This window comes from Lepisosteus platostomus, chromosome 8, assembly GCF_059453375.1.
Source record: "Lepisosteus platostomus isolate fLepPlt1 chromosome 8, fLepPlt1.hap1, whole genome shotgun sequence".
NCBI classification, from domain to species: Eukaryota; Metazoa; Chordata; class Actinopteri; order Semionotiformes; family Lepisosteidae; genus Lepisosteus; species Lepisosteus platostomus.
Genome location: NC_142618.1, coordinates 8591428 through 8617219, shown reverse-complemented (window position 1 = coordinate 8617219; position 25792 = coordinate 8591428). Strand labels below are relative to the sequence as shown.

At 37.2% G+C, this 25792-nt stretch overlaps 1 protein-coding gene across 1 annotated transcript in view; it reads right to left on the bottom strand.

The window, feature by feature from the left end:
- cpa6 (carboxypeptidase A6) overlaps positions 1-24730 on the bottom strand; it is a 48126-nt gene extending 23396 nt beyond the window's left edge. Inside the window, exons 1-2 of the mRNA XM_088642290.1 lie at positions 24262-24730; positions 4882-4957 (exon numbers count right to left, since the gene is read on the bottom strand). Coding sequence (XP_088498416.1) covers positions 4882-4957; positions 24262-24371 — 186 coding nt within the window. The 5' untranslated portion in view covers positions 24372-24730. The remainder of the gene's footprint in view (positions 1-4881; positions 4958-24261) is intronic.
- Positions 24731-25792: the final 1062 nt, after the last annotated feature.

Sequence of the window (25792 nt, the reverse complement as noted above, 5' to 3'; positions counted from 1 at the left end):
TGGTCATTGAAAATCCCAGGGTGTTTATCGAAAAAAATTATATGGCCAAATTTCCTCCTGGCCTTTACCAATCATGGCCTCCCCATCTATGAACTATGAATCACTCTGTTCTCCTCCCCAGTGAGAGCTTGTGTGTGGGGAGTGTACTGGTGCACTATGGCTGCCGTCACATCATCCAGGTGGGGCTGCACACTGGTGGTGGTGGAGTGGATCCCCATTACCTGTAAAGTGCTTTGAGTGGAGTTCCAGAAAAGTGCGATACTATTATTATTATTATTAAAAACAGACTGACATCACAACAGACCTCCTGTCTAGTCAGCCGAGAGTAGAGGTAAACGACAGCCCTTGGGAGACAGGAAGAGTTACATTCCAGGGAGGCCAAAACAAAGCTGTCAACACGATTCATCCTGCTTTCTCAAGCACTGATGATTGTGAGCAGGGCTGTGTGGGAATCCTTTCCAGTTTCCATCAGATGTGTTTGCTGACAGGATGTGGGAGAATCACAACATGTGCATTTTTGCCTGGCAGGACTTCTCGCTTTGTATGTCAAACCTTGGGGGGAACTTTAATGTCCGCTGCAAAATCATAGCAGAATCCTCGACAAGCCTTAAGCAAGACGCTCAATCAACAAGGCCCTTGTTACAGTATATCATCACTAACTGCCTTCACATGTGGTTGCAATTTCTGAGTCCTGTTCCCTGCACTTTTGAGATGGCCTACAGTGAAGATGAGTCAGTGCTGATCAACATTCCTTGTGTGGCCAGTAACCCAAACGAGTTCAACGTAATCAGAAGCAAATTCAATCATGTCTGATTTACTATTAAATCAGACATGAGAGAGCTCCACAACTCTCAAATATCTGGGTCTTTATCGATCTAGACAGTATATATGAACTTTGAGTGAAAAAATACCCACTTCTTACATTGTTTAAATATTTTACTCAGTAATCTAAGCATATTAAGCTGCATTCCTCAATCAACTGACACAGTACATATCTTTGAACTTTGGTTTTACTTTTTTATTTATAAAAAACCATTAACACGTATGCAGATTGGTCTGATCACCTTAAAGAAAATGACCAATTAATATGTGAATTCTGGCTCGGCTGTTATCAGTGCAGTATTCTGTACATTGCGGGGAATGTTCTCCCTTTAAGTCAAAGCTGGATTTAATTTGAAACAACCAAAAAAAACTACAGGTTGGCACAAAGCTCTAGTAATGGGTTAATTGATTTAATGGTTTGCAGAGGGTTATGTGCATGTTTTTAAAAATGTTTCAGGCGGTACGTGCTGTCCTGCAGTTAAGCAGCAGATTTACTAATAACAAATTAACACAGTTTCTGCAGTGTTGCCACCCCTAAGCCTGCCACTTTGGTGTTTGGCATAAAAGCACTCTAGGGATGGTTAAATAATCATGCAGGAGGGGTAAATGTCGCTCAGCTTTGGAAAACGAGGTGCAGGCTCTTTAAATTTTTAATTTACTAACAGTGTTCCCCCCTGTCGTGCTCTTTCTAATCCTCTTTTACAGTGTGGAGCATTTTCCACAATTCTATCCTTTCTACACAAGCAAAGCAGCAGTTTAATGGAAAAAAAGTTAATCTTGTGTTAAATATTGTAACACGTCTCCTTTAGGAGGTCGATGATAATCACACAACAGTAGTTAGAAAATCTCAGTCAAATACACCAATGCTAAAACAACTAAAACTTCTAGCAAGGCTAAAAACAACAACAAAAGTGAATTTGCTTGAATCTACATTGAATCTAACATCTTCTGTAATACTGATGTTGAGTGAAAAGATGAAAGGTTAAAAAAACAATATTCTGTATCTAACTGTGGAATGTCTCCATCAAAAAGGACTACTTAGATTTAGGATCATTTGAGACCTAGAAATCACTTAGCCAGAGACTAGAATGCACAGTAGGCACAATTCACGATTCTTTGATCTCTGGTTCAGCTTTACAGTTAATCAGCCTTTGTTAAGCAGTAACCTCAGGAGATCCTTTTGAGCATATAAGCCAGGTCATTACGTGACTGAGCACTGTAGTATTCAGCTACCCACTGCCTATATTGGTGCATATTGCATTGCAGGCACTTGTTCAAGTAACGTGGCGCACATGCAATTAAATCACTGCCACAGTTTCAGTCTTACTTTTATTACCAATCCTTTATGGAAAAGGAGGAAAGAGTAGAGAATAAGCATGCAAATGTAAAACAATAAAATGACTATTGTACTAATAAATACATACTGTATATACAGTATTACTGTAGCTCATATATTATTATCAAAATAAAATCTCCAGTTCACCTGCTAGGTGTTGGTGTTGTTGATACAGACAGATGTGCAAAGAACAGATAGAATCAATAAAGAACATAAAGTTAACCAAGAAATATCTGTATCCCTGTGTGCTCACATATTTAACAGCAAAATGATTCTCCATGATTGTCTTTCAGGACGAGAGACAAGAATCCAAGCTTAGGTACTGAAGCAGTTTGAACTCCAGCAGACTAAAAGAATGGGAAGCTGAAAAATTCATGTGCCTGGCCTGTCCCACTGAGCATTTTCTACAAACATTTCCACATTCTAAATGTTTCAGATATTCTACAAATGTTTATCGAGAGTTATTCCCTGAGAGCAGGGCCTCTGAAGCACTGCATGGGCTGAAAAAGAATCTATTCCTGGCATGGGACTAAAGAGAACTTTACCTGAATATTTATTTTCCTCCGTGTTACTACAATGATGTTTTGAAGTATTGGAAGTTATTTTTATGGTAGACATCACCTTCAGGGTACAATTGCTATTTTAGTCTGTCGTTGCCTTGGCTTTGGTGTTGTACGTATAAATTTGGTCCCGAATAGTGCTAAGTATTTGTTTTTTCACCTTGTAGTTTTCAGGAGACAAGGCTTCTGAAACCTTTCCGTAACCTAATGGGCTTGAGACTCATCGATCTCAATGACACCAAAAGGTGTTGCCTGTGGGAACACGGTCACATCCTCAAGGCAAGACATAGTGAAAACACTATGGTTGTGTCACGGCTGTGAAAATGGAAACAGGCCTAGGCAGCTGTGTACACAGTGTTGCCAGCTACAGTATATGAAGGGGGAATTACTTTAGCTGCTGTTCCATACACTGTGTAAGAAAAGGAGAATGCGCTTGTCCCAGCTCTTGAATTTGGACCTGTGCAATTCACAGCTGCTGCATCTCAGCCTACAGCTGTACAGCTGCGTGTTTGAAATAGAAATCCTATTTCTACTCAATTGTTCCCTTGGCAGTAGCAGCTTATTTTTTTAGGATTCCTACTTGATTCATGATTCTGGTCTTGCAAGACGAACTATATGCTCAAAAGCAAACAGAGGAGCAGGGGAGATTCAGAGGCAGGCCAGCACTGATACGTAGTGTAATTACTCCCAGATGGCTGTGGGTAAATTACAAAAGCATGGCACTTTGTCCAAACACAGCAGCCTCTTGCAGTCATCTTACGATAAGGGTTTCTTCTAGTGCAATTCTATTGTATTAATTAAACAGTAAAATACATGATTGATTCGGCAATTTAGGCTTTTTCCTTCCATCCTGCCATTTTCAGAAACCTTATCCATAGAGAGCCTAATCAGGCAGGCACAGGAGACTGCAGTGGATGGGACAGCAGTCTACTACTCACATATACAGTACATATGAGAGGAAACTTTAAAGTTGGCAAATATCCTGGACAGCATATCTTTGTAAAACCGTCTTGGACATGTAGACAACATGCAAAAACTATGTACTGTAGAAGGCACTCCAGGAAGCATTCGAACCCAGGACCCAAGACCTGAGAGGCAGCAGCACTAGCTGCTAAGCCTATAGCCCACTGTGCATGGCCTGATTTAAGCAAATGATTTTGGCTATGGATTTCACTCGCCTGTTGTACATTATAAATGATTCAGTAGCTGGACTAGATGCACTGAGCAGATTCAATAATGTAATATTGTAATTATTGCCTGCATTGATGAACAAGGGGGCATTCACTGAATAACAATCTTCTTTCACCCCATACAAACAGCAAATCTCTTTTTAGTAGCTCCTTGATCAATCACCTACTTAATACCCTAGAAGTTTGTATTAGAAAAATAACACATACAGGATAATCTGACAAGGTGAAATATTGGGTAAGGTCTGGTGCTGAAGAGGCTAAATGCTTAAATTAGCCACTAACAACTAACAAGAGAACAGATAAGTCAGAAGGACACCTTGCATTTCCTTTATTCTAATTATTTTATGCCTTTTAAGATCTGATAACTTTTGGTAAGACAGCTCTTCCAGTCCAATATGATTTGAAACTAATTTCAGGCTTAACTGAACCACCAGAATTTTTAAGCATCAATAATTACTGATTTCAAAATCTGAAAAACTGTCTTTTCTTTCTTTTCAGTTCATGGAATGCTTTCACAAACAATGACTGTAATTTACCTCTATTATTTAAATTTCACGTGAGCCAAACAGCTATAGTAATTTATGAAGAAAGACCTCTAATCATATATTGATTCAATTTAGAATGCTGAAGCGTTTTATTCTGGAGAAAATATAATGATTTTTAAAAAGCTAAATATGGATAGGTCCTAAACTAAAGACAAAAAGGCCCAGTTACAATGCATTGTAGTCTTGTGTTAATGAGAAAACGTGTTCTGTCCTGGCTTAACATCTGATTGAGAAATAATGAAGATAATGGGGATTTTCACTAATCTCTGAAATCCACATTGGACAGCACAGTCTCAGTTGTGCAATAGCTCATACTTATCCCACAGTCTTAGGATATCCTGTAACAAATTAAATCACCATATTTTAAAAAACACCATTATCAATTTCATGTTACATGCCTGGGAAAGAAGATGACCAAAATGGCTTACCCTCATATTTTCAAAGAGGCTCTTCAGAGTTTGAACTTCTGCACTGTTGTGAGGGGTCACTCTAATAACTTGATCCCTACAAGGGAAGAAAAATATACTGTAGTAAATACGCTGGATAAAATAAAACTTGATTATTCCCGGATGTGTCATTTTCATAAAAAGTTAACAGAGGTTCATTTAATGGAGAACAGCATTTCCCACTGTCTTTCCATCCATAAATTTTCTAACCACTTTATCCAATACAGGCTTGTGGGGGGAGCTGGAGCCTATCCCAGTAAGCAATGGGTGCAAGGCAGGATACACCCTGGCTAGGATGCCAAAAACAGTTATACATAAAGTTCTTCATTTGTAGGGCATTACATCACTGTCGCAGAAGAACCTTTATCAGTTTTATCACTATGCCCATTCAGCAGAATGGTTAATTCAAATCATTGACTTACAAATTGGATATAAACCTCTTAAACATACTTTAAAACTTACAGAAGTGGGCGAGGTATCCTACACTTTCATACACTCCTCCTCCCAAAATAAAACTCAGAGTCCCGAGCATTCTTTATCAAAACTAGAAATGTTAAGAATAAAATCTGCAACAGAGCACATTATTTACTCTTCTGTTTACTTACATGAGTCACTGATTTACAAGAACCGACTCCCTTAAAAAACCCAGAAGAATGACTTTCCATGGTGGTTAAGGGTTTTACTAACAGTTAAGGAAATCAAAGTTACGAATTACTGTCAAAATCTGTAAAAAAAACCTGGACATAACCAACAGAAAGAAGTAGGAAGGGAATACTTAAACACAGAAATGCTGTATTACTAATACAAACCTTCTTAATTTGGACACCTGCAAAAAAGGGGTCCATTCACTCAGAATTGGTTGAACCCATTAGTAAATCTTTTACCCACTTTTGAAGAAGCTGTAAAACTGCTTGCTAGAGCCCCAATAAAACTGGACATATAATTTGACCAAGGCCCTCCTTGAAACTGTTACTATTAAAGTGACAATCGTGACATACAGCAAAAATAAACATTTGATTTTCTTCAAAAGCCAGAACCATGGATATATGTTCTCCAAAACTGTACATGTCTGCAGATCACAGTAACTGCCTACCAACTTGGATCAAAAACAAGGTCTTTTGGCATATCATACTTGTATCCATAAATACTCATTTGTAATTGTTTAGACTAGAGCAGGATGCTTGTATGTGACTAGAGTATCATTTTACACTGCCTTGCTCTAGATGACAACACTAACAGCACACCGCCTGACACCCATAAACTGCTGTTAAAGGAAACCTCATATCTTTTTTTTCTTGCTATGCCCTTCACCATGACAAAGAAAATGGATTGAAATGAAATACTACATGCCTTATGATTTACGTGTATGGTAAATGGATGAGAAAAGCAATCCCCCAGGATACAAAACACTGGCAGCATCTGTAGTATGAAATGACATATTTCTCTCGCGTGGTCTAGCCTGAGTCAGAATTTACCACCCAACAGCACAAGGTATGAGCGATGCACAGAGACTTCAGAGACTTCAGTTCAGCCCATCTCTGAGTGATACTGCAGATATTGAGGTCTACAGCAGAAACCTAATACCCTGCGACTTACTGTACATTGATATGCAATGTGTTAGACATTTTAGACACAGTCAGGTGTAACAATATACAGTATGCATTTTATGAGCATCATCATTTTACATAAAGCCTCCTCTAAAGTTTTCTACTGTTTTAAAACCTTTGTGTTATGATTAGGCTTTTCCCATCATTAACATTAATTAGTAAACTAGTCAAATCTAGGTAGGATTAGCTCCAGCTCCCCGCGACCCTGTACTGGATAAAGCATTTAGAAAATGGATGGTTGAATGTAATCAGTGATTCTTCAGAATCAACAGTGGAACATTCTAATGCTCCTCACATCCTGTGTTCCTTTACACACATCTATAAACTTACAAGGTTACATTTTTGTACTACAAATTTCCCATCCATCTTGATTAACCGTTTGCTTAAAAGAAAGTGGCTAAAACATCAGCAAAGATCATCACAGAATTGGGACTCTTCATGAGGAAAGAAGACTTTTGAGTAACCGTAGAACTTATTTTTCTAAAGAAAACAATGGCCAACTTTTTTAGGGGTTAATATCAGGATGACAACAATAAAATACACTGCTTCAGTTTTCAGAGTACTTTGCCATAAACCTCAACATGTGCCTACAACAGGATAGCACAGTACCCAATCAGATCTAATTGACTCATGATCTTTAACACCATTTCTTCCCCTGTACACTTCCAGAAAACTACAAGACTACATTTTGCAGGTTTTGTGCAAAATACAGATGGGGACCTGCATGGAAGACCAGGCTTCTTCTGCAAGGGCTATTGGCTGTCCAGGGTGTGGGGCTCTTCCTTCTGAACCAGAATCTCTAAGCTAATGACCAAGTGTGGGGACCAGGAACACTTTACTGCACGAGGCACCGTCCCCTGGGTGAGATACTGAACTGATCCCTAAAGACCCCATGGCACTGTTTGTAAAATGAGGAATGTTGACTCCAACGTCCTGGCTACATTCCACACTGCTTTCGTACGATCTGGTCAACCTAATATCCACCCTAAACTTCAGCTGGAGAAGTAATTTCTAGCTTCTCCACCTGATCTGTGGCTTGGTTGCCACCACAAACCGGCTGCTGCACATCACAGATGGATGAAGAGGGTCCCCTCCTACATGTAAAGTGCATTGGGATAATTTGGGATCATAAGAGCTACATAAACCGAAGGAATGCTATTACTCCTAATGATAGTAATAGTTGTTATAATATAAAGAAATAATATATTATTAATATTCATTAGGTTCATTAGCATTATAATAATTATTAGGGCAGTTAGGATGGTAAAAATCAGGGGTCAGGTCAGGCAGTGATTTACAGCAGGAAGCACAGATTCAAAGCTAAACAGAAGTATTTAATCACAGTCTTAGTGTGCCATATGGGTCACATTTTCAACATGTGTTCTAATAAATGTGCAAGAGAAAGAGAAGCTTTCTCTGAATTCACTTTACTACCTGAGCTTTACACTTCAAAGATGATATACTGTAGACAGAAGAGCAGTGAAACTTATAATTTTAATCCACCTGGAACTGACTCACCGACAAAAAATATATAAAAAGAGAATGTGACAGAAATCTGCTGCATAATGATTGCTTTCCTATTATTTCTATTTGTTTTTATTTTGTCTAATGATATATATTCAGTTTACAGTCTCTGTTTATGTTACCTGGTGGAGAGATACAGTATTATTTAGTCTTTTTCATTCACAAAACCTTGTTAATGAGCAGAGAGCTTCTTTAGAAAAGAACAAACACCATTGACGATGTATAGACTTCATGTCCCTCAGTTCACTGGCTAGCTTTTGCATGTTTTAACAGCATGCTACACAGTATCAATGGCTATATGTTTCTTAACTGGCAAAGAGGGATTTATTGCACATCAATCTGTAGAATATTGGAAGAAATAATGAAAAAGTTTGTCAAATTGTGTTGGTGCAAACACTGTTTGACTGGTAGCCTCTTACTTCAAAGGGAAAAACTTTTCCAAATGATCAACAAAAAGGCTTCATACTCAATGTGCCTGCTTATGAATAATTATGAAGATAACACTGAAGGGTACAACATCCTGAAATCACCTTTATTTTAACTATTAAAAGTATTATACTTAATTATGCTTTTACAACCTGAATCAGTTCCCCTTGAAAAATATCAGAACCCTTAAAGTCCTCCAGTGACTTAATAACTAAATGAGCAGACTTCATGCAATCCTGACATACTGCTCCACTTTACCTTAAGGATTTATTGTATTATTTATAATCCAAATATAACATTTTTAAAATGTCACGTGAAGACCTACACACACTTCCAATAGACACTTCCAATAGAAAAGATTAAGAAAATAAGAACATAGTTGTACAAATTACTGTATATTTAAATGTTCTATACAAACTGAACAGTGGTGTAATGGAATAGAAATTAATTCACACTACTCTGCGTTTTATGAACTAAAGATCTGCAGCAAATCATTATTAATCAGCTGTGCCACTCTTTTTGCAGAACAAGTTCATTTGTAAATGATTTCATTAATTAAAAAAATTTCCATTTCATTATTTAATTGATTTGGCTCCATGCATTCTTCTTCAATGGAACTACAGTATATTTAAGACATTATGGGCAACAGAGGCAAGTAGAGGGGTATATTTCAATGTACCCTGCTGTTGTTTCACTAATATTTAGAGTGTTTCTCTTGTGAGAACACGTAATCTGATCAGTTTGTATCCAGCTGGGACAGATTCTAGTAGGATTGCTAAGCAGTTACACGATGCCAATGTTTAGATTTGCCACTCTCTGGATCATGTAATTGGAACCCAGCATCTTTAACCTCTCATCACAGTCTCCAGCTATTTCTGCTCTCCATTGGTGGTTGAACAACAACTCGTTTAATCTTTGCGGTAAATAATTTAACATCTGTCTCTTAAAAATAAAAGCCCATAAATATGAATGAAACATTTTATATGCTTTCAGCGACCACATCAGCAGTTCGAGTTAAAGGCCGTTGGATGGGAAAGGAAGCTCTAAAAGGAAGGTTTATAGTTCCTCAGGGATTACTCACACCTGGGAACTGATGATGGTGCAGCTCCAACAAAAGAGCTTGTAACTTTGCTCAGTAATGTGTCAGGCTTTGCAAAGTATTAAAAACTATGAGAATCTACTGGGACTGTTATGGAAACATAGTATTTTCACCCCACTCTTTTTGGCAGCCATAGCATGGCTTAATTTCAAATGCTTATGTAGTTCGTACAGTATGTAACAGTGTTTTCTATTGTTCATTCTCAGACAGAATCACGTACCACATCTCAGATAGGTCTCACCACAGGACTGCAGAAATATTGAGATAGGGCCAAGTCACTAGTTCGTATATCCAGTACAGTATATAAGAGTCAGTATTATATTAAATGTAACAGTATTATATACCGTACAACTGTCGGTAAACATAAATAACTTTTTGCACTCCACAACAAAATGAAATTCCTCAATAGTTGAGAAGGGTGTGCAATACTTATTTTGAAATTTATGTCATGGTATCTTTTTATATGTTTTTAAGAATTCATTCTTTTTTGACATACACTGAAATTTATAGGCAATTACAGCAGGAATTAAATAATACAGGATCACATTACATCCCCTCTGAGGCCTTTCCTTGGCATTGTAATAAATAGGAAGGGTGTGTGTATTTCAGAAACTTAATAAGGTACAATACTGTATGTGAAAGTCAGTCCTGATCGTCTAAAGACGCAAATTTATAAAAGATAATCATGCTTATCCACTGCAGTCAGGCAATATTAAGTGAGATCGTGTGGATTCTTTGTTCCTAGTTTAGGAGTTAATGAACGGGCAACATTGAGAAACCATTTATTTATTCCCAAAACCAACAGATAAAACACACCAACTATTCTTTCCACATTATTTACGTAGAGTGTGAGAACTTGAGTGTGAAGGCCCAACATTTTAAAGGACATAACCAAGACTTTGTTAATTGGTTCTGTCATTGCTGGACTGATATTAGCACCTTCCATTGAGATACACATTCAGGAGAAGAAATGTAAAACCATTATTTTAAAATTCTGCTCAAAACAGGACAAAACTTCTGTCTAACTACCTGAGGGAACTTTTCTCTCTGTGCCAAATAATTCATCAAAAACCACAATGGCATGCCTCTTGCCTGGCGGTGGACACCACAGAAAGAAAAATACTTTCACACTGTAAGAACGTACTGTCCCTTTCTAATTTTAAATTGATCTCTTCACATCTCAGATATGTTCTGAGTTTTTATTTTTTAGGTAACCTCTCTATTTTTCACCAACACTTTCCAAAGTGCAGGAAGTCAGGCTTCTGAAAGATGGATCCCACTTACAGTGAATCTCCTTTCATTGTCTGAGTAGAGAAAGCGAGAAATGGCTGAACTTTCCCAGATGTACCATGTCTGACTCCTGGACTGGCCAATTACCTATTGGTTGGTGATTCCATCACTGTATTAGAGCATCCATCTCGCAAGTCTCCTTCAATCCACACCTCATAAAATGCAATGCAATTGAACTGCAATCTTCCCCTCGTAAAAAGTTCTCTTTTTGGTGTAGACATCCCAGAGCCCAACCAGGTACATAACCACCTCACAATTCTCCTTACATAGGCCTGACTAACACAACCAACCTGAAATGAACAACTGAAGAGTGGTCAGTATTATACTGTAAATACGTTTTCTTAAAGGGGAAATGCAGTCTGCTTCTCAGACAAGTTATTAATTCATTGAAAGTATAGACAAAGTTTAAATTAAGCACAAAATCAGTGAAAGTACTGTACATTGGCATGTTGTTGCAAACCCCTGGTCTCCCCACAGTCACTGTAAGAACTAATGTAATGCAATGTATGAGTAAATAAATACAGGTGGTGCAGCAGAAAGTTTCCAATATGATGTGCATGCAGAGTTAACAAGTAAGTTCCATTTATTGGCAAAACAGTCTCGTAGTCCGGAGCACTACTTCAATTGGATTAAAAAAGATGTATTCTTATGCAATGTAGTAAGTCTGCTTCATGTCACTAGATGGTTTGTTGCCTTGTTCTGAATTGCAGAATATGGCTCTGCACATACCTGGAAATCTAGCCTCTTTTGAGATGTGAATAAGAGGTTTTACATGATACTGAGTACATTTTACTTTATTGTGGTTTGAAATTCACTCATCAATGCTGTTTCATTCTAACCCTGAGATATAAAAATAGCCTTGCAGTCCCCCTTTCATACCTTTGTGAAACTGTTTATTGTAAACAAATGGTTATAATAAAATAACACATTAATTTATAAGTGCAACAGTTGTATTATTATGGAAAATGTATTCATAAATGATATAAAATGTACTCCCAGTAAACAATTTGTATTAATAAACATGACAGTTCTGCATACCTAGTGCTTTTTACCCTTGATGAGCAATTGATTTCACAATTAACAATAGTCAAAATGTTAAATAAATCAAATAAAAAGCGGGTGTTAGAGAGGATTGAAAATAGTCTGTTGCTAGTTTTGAGGATTACTTACATTTAGTAAGTTACTTAAAATTAAGCGAATTTGTTCTTTGGAGTTTTAAAGAGTTATTGATTCCCTAAAAAGCTGACTCAGATCCAGCGGGAGGAAGACCAGACTGGGTTGGGACTCAGTCCAGAGGCACACTTTGATTGAGACAGACTGTGATCTACAAACACTATTGCTGATCTCTTACACAAAAAAAAACACAAATACTCTTAACATTGCTTCATGAGCCTTTTAAAAGCAACTTGGAGCCTGGAAATTAAGAAATACAAAATGCAACACTTTGAGTGGCTCTATGCAGTCTCAAAACACCACATTGTTTATTTCAAATGTTACAATAAAGGGATGAGAGTGAACTGAACAATATACAGTACGATACTTCTTTCAGATCGAATTGTTAAACATTAACAAGATTAAGAGTGGCCCCAGGGAAATGACCTAATGTGAACATAATAAACACAAATTATTTTAATGCGTCTTTTATTATAGCTTAAAAATCAGTATTTTAATCATGGGAATACAATGTGAAAATATAGAGATGGAAAGCAACATATTTCTACATATTTTTGTGGATCACTCAGACAAGGCTTTTCAGCAACCTGCTGTTTAGAAAACACTCAAAGCAAAAAATAGACTAAATATTAAATTCAACAAGCTTACATAGCCTTCCATGAACAAACACAAATAACACGCTCAATATAAAATAACAAATAAATAAAGCATGGCATACTAGAAGAAACAAATTGAATTGATTGTACTTTTTAGAAGGAAGGAAACATTTAGGAATTAACATAAAAAATGACATTAAACAACTGAATTTGTTTAGCATTTGTATTATAATAAGTGAGATAAACGAATTTCTTAGTTAATTAAAATGATTTTATTGATTCCAGATAATGCGCTTCGGAATTTACTCCTAGAAAGTGTCCTGTAAGCTGTGGGTGGGTCACAGCAATCTCTCTAAACCTGCAGGAAGTGTATTACCTGTCAATATTCATTCTGAGAAATCACCCCTCTTACAGTCTAATCACTCATTGAATTATCAAATGCATTAACTTCAGGTACTGACCTCAGAAACATCTGAAATTGAAAGCTTTCTGAATGTGTGTGTTACGTGTCTGCTTTTTTCCAGACTCTAAAAAAGACTAAGAATGAAATTTCTAACTGTTAGACTAGCCTTAAAATGTTTTAGTAGACTGCAGGTACTGTATGCCAGCCCGTCAAATGGTTACATTGCTTATAACTAAAAATGAAGAATGAAAATACTTTTTTATGAAGTTCATGTTTTAAACTTACGAAGATACAGCAATACCAAGGTTTTAAAATTACCAAATGTTCCCTTTCCTACAGTATTACAAACCCTGGACAATTTAATGCTGTCATACTGTATGTCATACTTGATCTCACTGACAATAAAACATGCAGATGGCAGAATTACTAACAGCAAAACAATTGTGGGACAACAAGCTTTGAATTATTCGCACAAAAAATATCACTCCAAAACCTTAAACACAAGAACAGCTGAATATACAGTTAGCAGGTTTTGTGTAACTTTGTGTAACCTAGAGTAATTATTTATTGTGATTAGAACATTATTTTCTGAAAAACATTTGTATACATGCTTTTATAAGAACATTTTTTGTAGATTTTAAATCTTCAGTGATATTTAAGGAGAGAAATACACTCTTGTCCAATGTATCCATTTTTCTTGATACCTACAAAGGATTTGAAGACTCGTCTGTCTTGATTTAACTTCTTCAAGCTTTGTTCCAGAGTGCTTTTGACAGCATACTGTAACTACAAAGGCAATGTAACAATACTGAAGTAGGCATTCATTAAACTTCTACAAGCAATAAATTAAGTGAAAGAAGATATCTCTAAATTAGCTCTCTCCATTTTCAAAGGTTAAATAGCAGATAAAAAGCGTATTGGCAACATTCCTGGAAAATAAGTCATAGTGCAAATTAACTTAAAAAAACTCTCTCTAATTGTTCCCTGAAACATGCATGCCATATGTATTCCTGTTACAATACTTTGGCAAAGCAAATGATTACGATTTCTATTAGAAAGGGGATTGGACTTTTTAGATGTTAAAATCTATTTGTAGGCTTTTATTGTTAATATTTTAAATTCCAATCTTGATTCAAAGGCATTAAAGTCAGAACACATGAATGGACCAGGAAACGCCAGCAGGTAAGTCACAGGGCTTATAATAAAAGAACAAAAGCACAGTTATAATATACCATGACAGCAAGGAAATAATGAAACTTCTGGCTATAAGCTGTTACGAGGGGAAGGGCAGATTAAAGAAAGAAAAGAATTAAATTCTCTTTATCAGTGCACACATATTAAAACAGCCAGCACTTAAGGACACCAGATGGCCTTTCATCAGCTCATACATCAGATTGAAGCTTTTTTCCTCATGTCACAAAAACAACATTTGCACACAAAATGTTATTTTAGCCACCTGTTCTAAAATTCGCACACAATTAGAAAAAAATAGCCATTTGTTTAAGGGGAGGAAAGGCGGTGAGTGCAACTTTTAAGGATTTTTCCTCCTGCGCAAAATCTGTGAAGGACTTTTGTGATTACAGCAAAATCCAAATGATCTCTCACAACCATGCTCTGGATAAATTCATTAATTACATTTATCTCGAAAATGAAACCATTTTATTCCTCTGGAGCAAACAGCTTTTAAAATCACAATGCAATGGAAGGTATTAACTCATGTTCAGGAGGGATAACAATAACAAGTCAATCTCACCCAGCTGTTCCTAATCATAATCATTACCAAAATCAGCTATACACTGTATATGTCAAACACGTGCACCTTCTTTTTCCCTTGTATTTTTTTCACACATCCCTTGTCTATCCCATCTCCAGCTTGCTGCCATCCCCTGATTAACTCCTCTCTCTGAATGGGGTTTGAGGCTCTTTGTCCTGTGACTTCAATAAGCAGGTTAAATCAGAACTATCCTTCCTAAAATACTCAAACATTCACAAATCATCCGATTCTTGGATATTGTTGACCCTCATGAAAGCAAGTTGTGAGTGAAAGATTTAGGTTTAAGCACCTCACAATATAGTTAGCAGCTACAGTATATGATTTTCAAAAGCAATACATACTGTACAGTATCAGTCACTAAATGTATAACTGTATTCTTAATACTAATAAGCAAAACTTTTTTATTGACATTTTAAAAACCAGTTAACCACTGTTTTGTGGTTATTTTAGTGTACACAATCATTTCTTTAAAAACGTGATATTTACACAGTGTAACGCTTGTGTAACTTTTAAGAGTGACCGAATAATTAACAGATTTTCAGTGTGCCTGAAACCTGTTCATCTGCCTCGTACTGAAAGCAAATGTACTGTAAATAGTTGGTTCCAAAGGAAAGAGTAAGGGTTATTTCCACTCTGAAAAGCAAAATGGATGGAAAAACTATACCTTTTCATGTTTGAAGCCTTTTTCCATTCAGCACATGTAAAGAAGGCTTAACGGCCGAAACTTTGTGTTTGTGTTTCTTTTTACTTTTCAGCGTGTAAATGAACTTTTACCTGTTGCTTGTAATTGCTTGTTTTTCACTTTTTGAGTTAAACTTCTGATAGGGAATAAAACATTGCGCAGCTTCTAGCTGGGGACAAAAATACCGTATGTTGCAAGGAGGAGTGTCGGGAGATCAAATTTAATTTTCACATAAGGCTGTCTTAAGTGGATAAACCCAATTTTTATAAATTCACCAGTTCAAAGCACCGCTATGAAACCATATGCTAGCAACTCGTACAGTACGTGACAAGGCGAAGTGTTGCATTACCCCAGTGCTCATCGTTGAAAGTCCTCAGAGCTGAGCTGCTCTGACAAGGATACTGGCCTGCGGGACACTGGCCAAGTAGCAGACACTGTAATGTGATGCGGCGGGGATCCCATCTGAACGAAACGTAATGCGCATTGTACAGTGTACAGTGTACTGTGTATGTGCAAGGCCAGTTTCAGCGGGCGCGCTTATCTTGCGGCTGACGACGTTACACGGAGACCCCCACGTTTCTGAGGTTTACGTTTCTGAGCCTCATTTTGAGGCTCGCCGTAAACTTGACGTGTCCGAGACCTCAACGTCAACAATCCCTGCACCGTTGCCTGTTTTACTGCTTCTCTACCGGTGTACATAATCACCGCGAAATTTGTGAGCTTAAATACGCATAGAAATTCTTGTAGAAGTGCACTCTCTTTCTGAAATCATTGTATTAAATAAAGTCTCTGTTTTAAGTACAGCGAATTATTTTAAGTAGTACTTTTTGCGATTTGTTCCCAGTTTACCTGTTACTGGATTAGAATATTAATTGTTGTATTAGAATGTTAGTCTCCTAACTCCCCTGATTGAAAATATTGACGTCTTAAATCCAATAGTCATGGAAGTACCCTGCTAATTGAATCGTTTGTTTTAACTTCAAATATGAAACAAGAAACGCATTTATGCTCTGCAGGTAACTTACAATGCCAGTATTATATATCTTTTGCCACTTGTGAGTCCTTTTCCCCTAGGGAGGAAATAAAGCAAATTCTACATTTCTGTGGCTTTCTAACATAGCCCTTGGCAACAGCAGTAAAATGGGTTAGAAAAACGTAAGTTTCCAAGCTTCCTATGAGAAGTTAATTGAATGCTTATTTACAGGACGACAAAATAAAAATGTATTTTCACACTCTTTTTCGGTTTGCATGTTGCTGTCCAAATTCAGGTTTAGCTTTCTACAACAGGACAAAACGCCTTGTATTGGCAGCACTCCCTAAGGCTGTAGCAGAGAAACGTCAACATATATAACAGCGTACTGTATGTTTGTTTAAGTATAGCTGACGTCTGCAAAACGTGGTGTTTGGGGTTTCGGTTGTGGGTTCCCATCGCAATAAATTTCCCAGCACATGGAAGCCTCAGTATTTTCCTAAATGTAAACCAAAGGTACATGGATGTAAAATAAATAAAATGGATCTAAAAGCAAAGTTTGCACGCTTAGATGAAGAAGTTCTCTAAATGGTAACACACTGTAAACAATATAGCCTTTTGCCAGTGAAACGTGTAGACAACTGCAACAAAGCCTGGCCTCTGTGTGAGAGAACCTGGGCTCTTGTCTGTGCCTGCCACAGCACAGATGCCACCTGGGATACTGGAGTCCCAGCAGGCAGCATGCCAGTGAGGTGCTGAACTTGGGACTTCATGGTCCGATTCCAAGCACTGATTGAAGCATGGCAAGTTACAAGGCAGGGATAGTTCTGCAAGTTAATAACCATACATTGTAGCTTAGTACAGAGCGTCCACAGCCTGACCTAACCCACAGCTATTATGCTGTTTTCCAGAATAGAAAATTACCATCAACTGGAAATAAACTGGCTTCATTAATGCTCTCATTGCATCGGCCAAGGCATATCCTTCTCTTGAAGTGCCCATTATGAGCATTCCTCCAGCTGGACACACCAGTAAACTAAACCTCAGGAGTAATTCCAAGGTAACAAGCTACGTCTCTGTGACTGTGGACTTGAACAGGTTCCAGACTGACTTTCTTGTACATTTACAGTGAGTTGGAAGGTGGAGGGTTTGTTTACGACATACAGTATACAGTACATAGTCCTAAGAATGTAAAACTCGCATCTGCATTAGGGTCACTGCAGCCTGGTATCCTAGCAAAACTGCTGCTTTGTTCTATGTACTCCACTTTCCACCAGTTCTTTGAACATCACTGAATTTATTTACAGCAGAGCAGAAATCCTGTGATTTTGATTATGTATTGTCCCAACTGTGATCTTACAGTACCTTCTACAAAGTATTTACATAATTTTGGAGACATTCTGCTCCATAACGATACTGATCGTCCATTTATTCTGGCGAGAGAAACCTGAGGTCGTAACAGGACAGGTGTGAAAAGCCAACTTCACACCCAGACTACAAAACACTTCCGTGCACAGAGTGTTATCAATGTGTGGATTGGATTACCAGACCACATAGTGGAGAAAATTCAAGTCAAGGCTTGAAATGACAAGCAAGGACTGTCCGAATAGTCCATTCTTGTCATTAATTATTCTTGAGTTCTCATCTCATTCTGTGCAATAAATATCTTTACAGAGTTACCCAACCTTCTCAAGTGCTTGATAGGGTAAAGATGGTGTATTCTGTATCTTGCAAATGCTTACTTCTTTTTTGAGGCATAAACTGCACATAAAGAGATCTTAGGTCTTTGTCATTGCATCCTACGCATCATTAACACCTGCTGAATACTGACAGACAGTTCCTTTGTCTTTCTTTCCCTGGATTTTCCAGTACAGGAAGTCAGGGTCCCTTATAACAAAAGTACAATGCAACAGTGTGTGGTGAAATGAAAAGGATGAGAGGAAATCACACAAAACATTACACACCAAGACAACTGTTAGGGATAGACTTACCTCTAATGGATTGCCTTCATGATGCAATTATACAGGAAGGGAGTAAAGCAAATTCAACACCATGAGCACATTTCTTTCAAAATCACCCCTCAAGTTGGCAGTAATGTATGAAAGGGAACTTGAAAATGTATTAATAAAATAAAAATTAAAAGTAATGCTTTTGACATTTTGCACTGCTCATAGCAGGCTTAGGTTCCTCCATCGATGTAATTATTAAGCGATGGAATATTATCACATGATTAGCACAGACGTGCTTGCAGCTGGATAAGAAGCATATGAAGATGTGGAGAGACCTTCTTCAAATTAAACTCCACTACTTATGCCTTACAACACATTGTTTTGTTTTTGTAGGCACAGATCCAAGTATCAACAAACATAAGACAAGCCTTTTGGAGATTTAAAGGGATGAAGCCTGACTTAACTGAAGTTCAAGAAAGCACAAAGAATATAGTCATACAGTATGTCATTCTTATGTCGTTAATTATTTAACAGCCAAAAAAGATGCAGACATTTACCTAGATTAGATGCAAATTTAGAAGTGAATCTGCAATGTGATATAATAGGTTACTGTGCTAAAATGGCTAAAATCTCTGTGTGCATTTTCAGTTTATAATTCTTATACTAACAGACATGGTGGCAAAAATATACGAGCAGTCAGGATCCCATTTTGTTTCTTCTGACTGTGAGCTTTCAGGTCTGTCATTGGCTCTTGCTCTGATGCCTGGAGCACTTGTGAACATTTTCCATGACAACGAGTGCAATGCAGGGGCCTTGTACCTTTTGTCGCGATGGAGTGTTTTTGAAGTAGCCAAGGACGTTTCAAGAATAAAGCATCTCTGGCCCAACAGACCCACGAGTATGGCATGCCAGCCGAGGTTACTTCAGATACCGAGTGGCATCACTGTGAACTCAACAAAGCCATCCCCATGGAGAATGCAGCACTTATCAAGTTGCCAGCTCTATTAGCTTACCCCAGGAAGCTGTGAGGAATGTGCTGTGCGAGACATGAAAGCTGTTTCCACACAAAATATGAAGACTGTGGGAACTGATTCCTGCTGACCCAAGGAGTAAGTTCAGGTCTGCATTGAAATTTTTTGACAAGCGGCTTGAAAAATATTCTGTGGTTTGATGGAGACCTAGTTCACCTCCGTGACCAAATGCACACCCTGAAGATCAAAGTTCAGAAAGTTTTCCCTGACCGCTGGTGCACGCTATCAATCGCACGTTAGCTGAGGTTGTGAGAGTGGTGTTCAACAGGACCCTGAGTTCAAAACGAACAGCTTAGTGCTATGTTTTCCAGTTCTGGGGAGGACCAACTATGCAGTGATTCCAGTGGGAAATTCATTAAAAGAGGATTTTTAAACCTGATGACACCTTGGCACCTTGATGTCACAGTTGCAGGTTTCTGATTTTTTTTTTGCGAGTAACAATGGGCATCCTTGAAACATTTATGTCTTGCTTTACTGAATGCTCTAATTTTGTGACTCATAGTTAAAAGAAAACACATCTCACATTATCCCTCGATAACATCACAATGTTTCAAACCAAACCAAATCATATAAAAATTCCTGAGGATCTCACAATCTAACCCTGAAGTACAGCGTACACTTCGTTAAGTGCACTCCAGAGTGCTTTATGCAATGATGGAGCAACACTGAAAAAAAGAACATTTTAAGGATAAGGTTTAAAAGCCCACAAACTGCCCATATTTCTTTTTGGAATTTTAAACATCAGTCCTAACTTGCAGAATTCCAGTGCTTTCCCCTATTTCTTATGTTCTGATCTATAAAAACAATCTAATTCTAAGATTTCTGAGAATGGATTTTTTTCTTTATAAGCACTTTTACCGAAGCTTGGGCAAAAGGTTAGATTTGTTTTGATATTATCAAAATATAGTATATCTGGAACATAATAACCACAATCCTGACACTGTTGAATTAAATGAAAGTCAGAAAAGACAACAATAATAGTGTATCCAAGTCAAACCTTTGAAGGATAAAAGGTAATTGTCCCTGTTCTCGGTGCATTGTGTGACTCTCCCTTCTAAAAGAATACCCCAAGAACGAGGTCAATGAAGTCCTGTGATCAAGAAAATACTAGCAACAAAATAAGAGAAACAGGCTAAACTGGACCCCCTACCAGTAATCTTCAGTCTTGCCTTATCTCTTCAGTAAACCTAAGGACACAAAATGTATGAACAGAATTGTAACTGTTGTAAAGAAAAAAAATGTTGAAAATGTCCTATACAGTACATGTTCTTTTTCATTGCTATATCTCAGCCTCAACAGTAGTACAGTATATTTAACTGTAGGTCTCAGTCAAAAATGAATTCCAAACATAAGCTAAAAGCGAGTCTCTACAGTACATACATGTCAATACTACCCTAAACCTCATATGCTCACAACAGTACAATTAACTATTCCTAAACCCTTAAATTGACCTCAGCCCCTTAGTTTAACTAAAGCTAACTGAAATCCTTGTCTGTGCATACCTCAACACTAAGGCTTAACCAAATTATAAAATAAAACTAACTGTACTTAAATTCTATTCCTAACGCTACACACAACATTAATCACAGCACCAAAACCTTATTTGCAATCTTATATCAAATGTAATCTAAACCAATCCTATTTACACGAAAAAGTTGTACTGTACAGTGTGTCTAACATTTGCCAAAACTTAAAACCAAACCTTACCGTTCCTTTACTTTAATATTTCCCAGGACCCTTGACTTCAAACCATTCTTAATCAAAGCCCAACCTATGACAAAATCTAAGATGGCTTTAGTTTATGCAGGAGGTAGAACAATTTCTCCATAAACTAAAATAATGCGGGGGAATTTAAAAGATTTATCTTTGAATTAATTAATGAAACAGTTCATTAACACTCCAGGATATTTTTCACAGAAAAGCTAGAACAGAAATGCTTTCAATCCTAATACACTTTTCTATATATACTGGAGGAGAAAGAGCTTTAAGTAAGTTTTAAAGTCACAGAATCTGTGGATTTGGGCCGAGCTCTGCATATAGTATGTGTGCTGCACACAAGACGTCGGAATAGCCCACAATGTGGAGCATGGTCTCTATTACGGTATGAGGGCTAGAAGTAAGAAGAGTATAATACAGATCCTAATCTCATATTATGAAATGGATTAAACTCTTGCAGTAAACCCTTAAATTATCCATTCAATGTCTGTACATGAGCAGGAGAGCCTTAAAGCCAGGTCTCAATTTCACAGGGAACCACATATGAGTTATGTCCTGATGTACAGTACTTTCATTCGACACATATGGTTCAGCACTACAGTATATTCATACTGAAGCCAAATTAATACCATAGAAGAAATGAAGGAATTTATCGATTTATTGATTATTATTATTATTATTATCATCATCATCAGTATTTCAGCATCAGGCTATGTGTATGTCCCCCTGCTTTCCTATCGTATTCCAGACTCTTATTGTAATTGTGTAATTCTGCTGACTCCTGCGTTTTTCTTAATGTAAAGAGTTTTGAGAAGCCATTTTTTAAGGCGCAATATGAAATAGAGTTTATTATTATTCAATATCATTATTAATGTTATGCAGGTTGAAGGAAATAAGTCCTTGTATCATTTGTAACATGCCTTCAAATGACAGTCCAGAGTGAAAAGTAACACCCTGGGGTTTTCCTAATTCCATCAAGGAATTGATGGAGTATCATGGGCATAGCTGTGAAGTCCACATCCACAATAATTAATAGCCTGATCAAGAGGCATCATATAAATAGTAAATTTTCCAGGACAGAACCCTGTGGAACACACCGAGTCAGTGAGACCAGATGATATACAAAGGGTTAGTGTCATATCCGCTTAAAACAAATGATTGAGACGTATGTGAATAGAATCAACTCATTCTATTACACCGAGGGAACACTAATAAACCAAATAAACCAAAAATAATTCAGTCTGATTCCATTTTCAAGAAATCTCTTTCCTAACCTTCATCGGCTGCAGGTTTTTGGAAAACTGTATCAAAATCTTGGTTATATAAAGAGTTCTCACTGAATTAACAACATGATACAAAAAATTTAAATACTAAACTGTTTTGAAACAGAAAGAATTGATGTGGAAACTTCAGTGTTAGTTTTTAAACTACAGTACACAGGTGATGGAATATTTCTAAGAACAAATATTTTAGACAATATTTACCGACTATAAAAAACTACCTGAAATATATCTACATGGCTACTGTTTTAAGTAGCTAACTTCTATGACATAACGAATGCAACAATAACACAAGTTACTAAAACAGAGCGACAAATGTTTTAAATGCAACTCCAACATTGTTTTTGACAACCCTCAAAAGAAAAATTCCTGTCAGCAAAAACATTCTTTTTTTCAACTTAAGAAATATCTAATGTACTGTATAATATAATACATATCTTGACAGAACAACATACTGTACACTAAACCTTGAAAACAGGTGTCAATGGCTGGTATGAGTTTTTTTGTAAGATTTGTAAATGTTTCTTTCATACTGTAAATTGCAATGTTCTAAACAGTATCTGATTTCAGATAGTCCCTCCAGCCTTACTTCAGCTGGATGACAAACAAACTTTGAATATGTGAAGGAATTAAACCGTGAAGCCTGCAAAAAGACATACTGGGGTATACTTTCTGTGGTTCTGTTTGTGGGTGAACTAAAATTTAATTGTTTCATGGCACACAGCTGTCTGAAAGGGCCAGCTCTCTGTTTTATAATTGTGTGACATTATGTCAAATACTGTAATGCAGTTAATGTATATGAAAATAAAACACTTGTATATGTTGTTCACTTGACATGTTGTACATTTCAGTAGCAAGTAAAAACATGTTTAAATTGTTTTATGAAAATACTTCATGTTTATGGAGGTATTTGCTACACGTCACACATGCCACTACAAATGTCTCATAAAAAATACATTTTAAATGGGAGTTACTTAAAATTAATGACTCTAAAACCACCAAATTACATTACATATGGCATCCAAGAAGGAAAATTCACACAAGCAAATGATAAGCAGACGCTTAAAGAAGACGTCAACACAATGGTCGAAGCTGAGGATTTCTATAATGGAAAAAAACAAAGTACGCTGCCTTTCAGAGAAAAGGAATAATCCAAAAACACAAAAGTCAAAGAAGAGCACACTAAAGAACCGCAAACCAAAGCCAGCAATTAAAGTTACTGAGCTTGTAGAAAAGATGAAAGGCAAGCAGGCAGCTGTCAGCTGAGATAGTAACCAACGCGAATGTCAATATCTCCCCTTGCACTGTTACTAACAGAGTTACAAGACAGCTGGTCGCTACAGGTCTTAATGAAAGGGTTGCAGCAAAAGAGCCAATGTTAAGGCCTCAAAATAAATTTGAAGATGAACTTTGCAAAGAAATCACACAAACCTGGCACTGGAACATATAATCAAGTATTACGATCTGATGAGACCAAAATTTGAAATGTGTGCAAAACTATCATCACATTTTTTTTCTGGATACATTACAAAATGATATACCCCCTTGTGAAAGTGTGTGTGTGTGGGGAGGGGGAGACCATTTTAGTGGTGTCTTTTTTTCTGAAGATTAAAATCTAGTACGGACTTTTGTCAACCATGGAAAATTACAAAAATATGAGCAGATACAAAAACTACGTATCACTGAAGAAGTACTGTATTACAAATACCACAAATGCTGTTTTCTATTGAAAAGTAGGCAAGTAAACAGACTTACAAAGAAGTTTCATGTACATTTTAAATTAATGAAATCAGCTTACCTCTAATGTCATAAATAAAATGCAATAATTAAAATATTACTTACCCCGCATACCGGTTATTGTAGAGGTAAGCACCCACTGGACATAACAAATTGCTGGAAATCACATAGAACAGAACTGCGGCTTGAACTGTGGTTTTGGCACCGATATCCATAGTTCTAAAAAATAATGAGAGTGAAGACACGACAGCTAATATTTCTTAAGAACTTCAGTTTATCTGATGACAAAGTATGCCTAGCGCAACAGTGCGGCCGTGATTCGCGATTGGCACTGCTGGGGAGCGGTAGGGGTCTGGGCTGCAGAAGAGATGACAAGACGCTGCTGGTGTTGAGGTACATATACTGCAGGTCTACACTGTGCGTGGAAACCTGGATCGCTAGCTAGCACCAGGAGGACGTTTGCCACCCCATTCCTCAGAAAAGAGGGAGATGTCCCTTCTTTTAAAATGTGCCGGATCTCGACCACGTGAGCCGGTGTCTGCGAGGTTGGTAACTGGAGATTCGTTGGGCTTCAGAGAGGAGGAGCAGCGCAGCACGCGGAGGGAAAAGCCTCTTCGACTTTTTTTTCCCGACTGTGAATTGGAGGTGGCGTTTGTTACAGGTAATACCTGGATTCGCAACCGAGGTGATTACCTTGATTGCATAGAGCCACATACTGTATGTATTACTGCATACAGCTGCTGTACAAGAAAGCATTTTGTGCACAGCCAAATCTATTCAATGCACGTTTTAATTTAAAATTAAACCGTTCCCTATTCCAGATTAATGTATAACATAACGGTAGTTTACGTTTATCACGTACTGTAGCTCTTTAATAACGTCCAGTACTGATGCTGTATTGTTCCTCAATGCTCCAATTCGTGTTTCGCTATCTTTCCGGTATCTTTGTTTTTTCTTTTATCCGGTAAGAAGTATTTAAAGCGCTTTGAGATTGTTCGAAATAAAAAGCTGTACAATAAAAATGCAGTTCTTCTTCTTCTTCTTCTTAAAATAAATTTGTGCTTTAGAGATTTGCTCAACAGATCTGTCTCTTGAAATTGTACTTTAAGTTGTCATTATGTACAGTATATATCAGAAACACGTCGGAATATTTTTGTTGATTAACTGTAGAATATTTGAATTCCCATTTTAATTAACTGTGCGAATGGGGTGAAACATCCAAGGAGAATAATCCATAAAAGTAGACGGTGTGAACTATATAAAAATATGTTTTGTATGGTTTAGTTGCAGTAGATTGTAAAATCATATTGCATTTGTAGAGAATCGAAAAGTTTGATAATTGATGCTCAAAACATTACAGCACTTACACAATAGCAACTATGGCTCATTAACACTACTAAAGTAAGAAGAAAATAAGGTACAAACTAGTAGAACACATTTGGCCCATCTGACACTAAATTAATCTTACACTGAAGTGCACCTACATTTAGGATGGAATATGACAGGTTTTATTCGACTTTGTAATGTACAAAAGAACACATTGGGGTGGTGGTAATAAAGGTACAGTAGCATGACAGTAGTGTAATCTACGGATAATTTCTGTGTGGATATTTTTGGTCTTACAAGGAATATTGCT